Source organism: Alligator sinensis, unplaced genomic scaffold, assembly GCF_000455745.1.
Source record: "Alligator sinensis unplaced genomic scaffold, ASM45574v1 scaffold262_1, whole genome shotgun sequence".
Lineage (NCBI taxonomy): Eukaryota > Metazoa > Chordata > Crocodylia > Alligatoridae > Alligator > Alligator sinensis.
In genome coordinates this window covers 1,417,268-1,423,827 of record NW_005841904.1, presented here as the reverse complement: position 1 = coordinate 1,423,827, position 6,560 = coordinate 1,417,268, and the positions used below count along the sequence as shown (strand labels likewise).

At 43.7% G+C, this 6,560-nt stretch overlaps 1 protein-coding gene across 3 annotated transcripts in view; it reads right to left on the bottom strand.

The window, feature by feature from the left end:
• Positions 1-6,560, bottom strand: part of RYR3 (ryanodine receptor 3) — a 585,375-nt gene that overhangs the window by 78,288 nt on the left and 500,527 nt on the right. For all 3 annotated transcript variants that reach the window (XR_003092800.1, XM_025197735.1, XM_025197736.1), the window contains 2 exons: positions 4,424-4,475; positions 1,687-1,743 (listed from right to left, as the gene is read on the bottom strand). Coding sequence is in view for 2 of the 3 variants with exons in the window: in XM_025197735.1 (XP_025053520.1) it covers positions 1,687-1,743; positions 4,424-4,475 (109 nt within the window). In the remaining variant the exon portion in view is untranslated. The remainder of the gene's footprint in view (positions 1-1,686; positions 1,744-4,423; positions 4,476-6,560) is intronic.

Here is a 6,560-nt window from a genome sequence, read left to right as displayed (position 1 = left end):
TGTGTCTTCGGTGGAGCCTAGCAAACTCCGCTTGTGTTTGTCTGTAACTGCAACTCAAGAAAGTTTTTCCTGCCTGCACCGCGACCACCTACGGTGTAAGTAAAACAATCTTTAATTAACCGCTACGAGTCCGTGCCTAATTCTAGTCCGTTGTGCAAAAGTACCCGCCCTACTGTTGCGGGCTCCCGGCCACAGCCCGCCGCATGCCCCCGAAAGCCTCGGACCGCTCCCAGCCCGCACAGTGATATGATGAATAAGAGAAACTGGGGATTGGAGAGTACATGCCACTGTCCTTAGTGTAGAGCACTGGTGCTGAACCTGCTCCGGGCCAGATCTAGTCTGTGAAGCTGTGTCATCTGATCTGTGGGGTTCCTCCTGAGTCTGGAAATTTGACAGTACCAAATCAGTGCTACCACTCTCTCGCTGCCAAATTTCTAGACCCAGGGGGAGTCCCGTGCACCAGATGACATGGCCTTGCATGCTGTATCAGTCTGCAGCCAGATCTGGTGTGCAGTGTCCACAGGGTCAGTCCACAATGGGATCCATCATGATGGGTCAGTGTGTAGGGTCAGGGCCACAGCTGGGGGTGGGTGTGCGGGGCTGGTCCTGCATTCTGGATGGGGCCTGTGGGCTGGCCCACCACTAGCCAGGGGGTATTGCAAACCCCCTTCCAGATTTACCAGCTGCCTGCGTACCCCTACCAGCATACAATTTATATTTTAATCCCTTAAATGCCAATTATTGTTATAATGAAAATTAAATCTGCCATTATACAATTTCATCCACACACCTCCCGACAGATATCTTGCGTACCCCCAGGAGTACGTGTACCACAGTTTGGGAACCCCTGGGCTAGAGCTTGAAGAGCAATATTCAAGTATTGCCAAGACAAAAGGGCTCTGTGCTTGACTGCATGAGGCATGTGCACACCCAGAATAAAATATATATAAACAGTATTTCAGAGAAGAAATGCTATTAGAGAATAGTGTAATACATCATAGCCTGCCCCAGTGTGATAAAGGGAAGTACATACCACCCCCTAACTACGTTTTCTATCAACCACAGAATCTTAGGATGGTATTGCAAGAGGGATGGAGGGTTTAATACAGAATGTGTAGTTGGATAACCCATCTTGAAGAACTCCAGTTACTTTAAATAACAAATGTAGCTTTCTCAGTAAAATGGTTGTACATAATCGGAATTAAATTTGTTGCTGGAGAACACAAAGAACTCCATTTACTACAGGTAAGTACATTTTCTCCTTGTAGCTGTTAGGTTAATTGATTACTTATGTAGAATAAATGCGTCTGATAGAGAGGTTAATGAAAATGGATGCTTCAAGAGATGAAAATGCATAAACACATAAGGGTCAGAATGGAAGGAAGCAAAAAGATGAGAGAGAGAGAGGCAAAGTGAGAGGTGGAACAGAGATTGTGAAGAACAGTAAAAAGAAATGAGAACACAACAAAGACGAGAACAGAGTCAGGCAGAGCTTTTAAGGGAATGGTGAGAGGTTTCAATTTAAAGCAGACAGTGTGCCACAATGTTCTATTTTTTGACTGATTACAGAGTTGATTTGCTTTTCTCTGAATAATCTAGTAAAATGCTTTCCACATAGCTATTATAACTGCATTTGTCCTCTAGTTTTCATATTACAGTTTTGTTCCACCTTGTTTGGACTCTCACCTCAAAAGTTTTCTCTTTCTCTTCATCCTCTTCTTCTTCTTCTTCAGTCTGGCAGCTCTTTTTACATTAGAAATAAAAATTGCAAAATAATGCTCAGTTTGAAACAAACAGTGATTATTTCTATTACAGTTTGTGCTGACAGGCAAAACAAAATAACACTTTTTAACAAAATAATTACAGTAATGTGAAAAGTTAGCATTTCTAAAATCAAATCTATGCAAATACTGGACCTGTCTTTACAATTGATAAAGCAGCTAGGAAGGAGATTTAGAAAAGGGAAGCCATTAGATATCGATGCATTTCAAATCTAATTTTGAACACTAGTGCTAAAAATGATAATAAAGTAATATTCCTTAAGTATGTGAGTGCTTCAAAAGTATCTGAGTTCTTTAAATATTTGTCCTCACACATGCATTCATAGAAAAGCCTGTGTCCAGAGAGAGAACAAAGAAGTAGAAGCCAGTCAAGAGGGCATTGAAGGATGAATGAGGGAGTCCTAGGTTCTACTTCCAACTCCTTCATGTACACATGCATTTTTGCATTATGTGGTTATGAGATAAAATGCATCTCTCAGGGATGGGAAGCCATAATATCAGTAGCCTTCCCATACATATCAATTTTTTGAGCACCATAGGTGATCAACTCAATGCAAGAAGCAAGGAATTTTTTGTGATAACTTTTTGTAGAGTTGGGAGAGATATTAATGATAATGAAATGTGTCAATGAACTCAATGATACCAATTGAAATTAAGCATGTATTAAGCACAGCTGTTGAATCAGGCCTCTCCAGGGACTTGGGCACTGCTTCTCTTAGCGTGTGAATCCTGAGTAGACTCAAGAAAGATTTAGGTGCCTAAGGGTGGAATTCTATTACTCTCTGTGCACTGAAATGACAGTTTTGCAAGCTCATACGTGGCCTTTTTGGCCACTTAGGCGTAGTTTGCAATTCTATTATCTCCGCAGTTTGGATGTGCATGCACATGCATAATGAACATCAGCAGTAGGCTACACACTGGTAGGAAAAGTATATAATGATGAATGTGCCTAAGAACCAGAAAAAAAACAGGAGTATAACAACTTCAAGAAGCAGGAGACCTGAGTTCTAGACTTGCTTCACCCAGAGGGGATTTCAACCTAATTTTCTTGAATTTCACAACATGGTGCCTAAGCTAGCATGCCACAAATTTGACATCATCAAAACACCTCTTTAGTGCTCTTTTTGAAGCTGAGCTATTATACCTTGCATTTAATAGTCATTTAAAACAATGGATTAAACAAAGTGTTTCTCCCATTGGGAGCAAGGGATCAGACTAGAACTGAAGGCCTGCCCCCTCCCAGAACTGAAGGCCTCTCACTGAGAATCGTATCCTCTAGGATTATAGGAAAATTGGGATGGAAGGGACCTCACAAGGTCATCTGCCCAGCCCCCTGCTCAAGGCAGGTTTATCCCTGATTAAACAATCCCAGCCATGTGTTGTCCAACCTACTCTTGAAAATTCCAGGGATGGAGAGTCCAGAGTTTCTAGGGTAGCCTGTTCCAATGTCTGACCAGCCTTATAGTCAGAAAGTTCCTCTCATCTCCAACCTAAATTTCCCCTGCTGCAGCTTGAGGCCACTGCTCCTAGTCTTGTCCCCAACTGCCACAGAAAAAAGCCCATTTTCATTCTTCCTATAATCACTCTTCCGGTATTTGAAGGCTATTATTAAATCCTACCTCTGCCTTCACTTCTCCAGACTAAATAACTCTAACTCGTTCAGCCTTTCTTCCTAAGTAGCTTGTTCTCTTCCTCCCAACTCATATTCTCCCAACTCATATATCTCCCTGGCTGCCCTAGGGGCATTTGAAAGAACAGCATAAGAAGAGGCTGGGTAATACCTAACTTGTGTTATGGTGGATAGTGCTAGGAAGTCAGAGAGACAGACTTAAAACTGTCTGGAGGAAGGGGGCCTTGACCTGGGTCTCCTGCTTCCTGGGCAAGTGCCCTAACCACTCAGCCTTAGGCAATGAAAACATGGGAGGGCCATCCTCCTCCTCTTCTGGCATTTAACGCCCATTAATCAGGCATTTTTGGCATGCTACATTTTTGTGATGTCTGTGTTTACACATAGCGAGCATATACAGCCACATACCTCCCTGACCAGTACATGCTCTGTTTGCACATGAAAACTTACATGTCTACAATGCAAGAGTAACAGAATCAATGTCAAAAAGGCCAGTTATGGAAAAGTATTATTTTGGCGACTAAAGAGTAATAGAAGTCAACTTTAAATGATGATGGTAGTTCTGCATATGAAGAACTTCAGGCACCTAAGTAAGTTTCCTGGAGGAAACTTACGCATCTATGCCTTCACAGGTACCTGAGCAGTTATCAGGGATTTTATGAATCATCCACTGGGATTTCAGTGCTTAAAAGTGCAACCTAGGTGTATAAGTCCTTTTTGGATCTAGCCTTTAATGTTTACAACAGTGCAGCAGAAATGGCAGAACTACGTTTTTTGGAGTAGGAAAAGTCCTTCCTTAGGACCTGTGTAAAGAGTTCAAATTCAGTTCCATAGGGTTGTGTAGTTTAGCAGACTTAGGTCCAGTGATGCCATAAAAATAGCTAGAGAATATGAGAGGAACTGCTATTGTCAAAAAGAACACAAAGGAGACAGTAGAGGAAAGCTTACAGAATATGTCTGAATAAATTGGAGAAGTATCTGGGGGTGGGAATGGGGTTTGAAATTACATACTTACCTTTGCCATCATGGCTGAATAGGAAATATACAAAGCATCATCTTCTAGTTTGCTGGAGGAAGAAAAATGTCATTCACAGTGATTATTATGAAGGTTTAAAATCTCTTGCAGTACTGTCAGAATGCAGGTCCCATTTTCCTCAAAGAGAGAGATATGCCTTATCCATCTCATTTCCTTGTGAATTCCTTGTTAAAATTCATATGTATATACAGGTGAGTAAGGTCAATAACATATTTTACTATTGATAAATAGGTGCAATGTCTGACAGAGCGCTAGAAAGGTGAATGGAAAGGTCAGTTACCTGGCTGAAACAGAGCCACTTCATTGAATAAAAGATAGCAGAATTCAACTCTATAGGATGATCATGGCAGTTCTATGCACGTGCCTAGAACTGGGCCCAGAACTAACTTCAGTTAAAGCTGTTCCAGTTTTTAAGGGACTATCTAATTAAGTAAATCAATAATCACATGGAAGACTATGTAAGAATACTTTGACTTTGTCTTCTAAGTGTGAACAAGGCAGAAACTGGCATTAATAGGAATTCAGACTATTTGCCATGATTTTCTGACCCTTTTATAACATAGCATATAAAAAGATTATGAATACCTGCTAACAATAAGAACATTTAACTACTACAGTAAAAGCTCTGTTATCTAGCATCCCTTGGGAATGGGGGATGCCGGATAACAAAAAATGCCGGTTAATTGAGCTGCCCGAACAGGCATCCTTGACTGTTTGCGCCACTGCTTCTCCTAGTACCATAGACTGGAGGAATCATCTTGTCTGTAACAACAGTAACTGATTTGGCCTCATATCTATAAGAAATTGAGCTTGGCAATTATGGGGTTATATAGTCTCTAAATCCCACTTCCACCCGCCAAAAATGTATTAGCAGTACTGAACTGTAGTCGTGCTAAATCATTTTTACAATCACATTCCGATTCAAAAACCATATTTCCTCACATATAACATACACCTTTCCTTCAAAATCAGACCCCCAAAACTGGGGTGTTTGTTTTAAGCAGGGAAGCTGTTTTCTTCACTGGAAAGAAGGACACCTGGAGACACTGTGAATGCCATGCAGCTGCCAAGGTGGCTGTCAAGATGGTGGAATCCTATGTTAACTCTCTCACAGCCACAGCTGTTGGCTGTGCATGTACCTGAAGCAGGAAGAAAGCAGCTGGTAGTGTCATGATGAGGCTTGTGATGTAGAAATTACACTTTATCTACAGCAAATTATATAAAGAACTAGTTAAAGTAAAGAAACATTAGTCTTGCTGCTGCTCTTGCAAGGGTTTGGGGCCTAACCATTAGGGCTGTGCGAAGCTTCAGTCTCCGATTTGATTTGGAGGAGATTTGGCAGCCGAATCTCCAAATTGGAATTGAATTGGGAGACCCATTAAAAGGTCCGAATTGAATCTGAAGCCTCCAAATCAATTTGGGAAAGATTCTGAGAGATTCAGATTCAGATCGGCCGGGGACAGGCAGGCACAGTTGGGCGGGGGAGCCGCGGGAGAAACCCCCATGGCTGCCCGCCCGGCCCCATCCCCCACCTAGCCCCAGCCTCCCAGCACTTAAAAAATAACAAAAAAAATCTGGCACTCACTGGCTGCAGCAGTGGGGATCAGGGCCTCTGAAGGCTCGTGGCAGAGCCCCCCCACGCAGCATAGAGCAGTGAGGAGCAGCAGGGATTGCCCCACCACCGCCTGGTACCTGCATGGCACCTGTTGCATTGCACAGGTGTAGCGCAGCTCAGCAGGGCACCACGCACTATCTGGGAGCTGGGACAGCTCCAGCAGTCAGCCGGAGCTGACCACTGCTCAGCCCCAGCTCCCAGAGTGTATGCAGCACCCTGCTGAGCCGCGCTGCACCGCACCATGGGGCAACTGCTGTGCGGGTTCCAGGCAGTGGGGAAAATCCCCGCGGCCCCCCACTGCCCCGCATGGCATGGGTGGGCTCCGCCATGAGCCCTCAGGGGCCCTGATCCCTGCTGCCGCAGCCAATGAGTGCAAGGTGCTTTAAAAAAAAATTTTTTTTTGAAGTGCAAGGAGGCTGGGGCTGTGTGGGGGATGGGGCCCAGGCAGGGCAGTCATGGGGGCTTCTCCTGCAGCTCCCCCACTGGAGATAGGCAGCCACA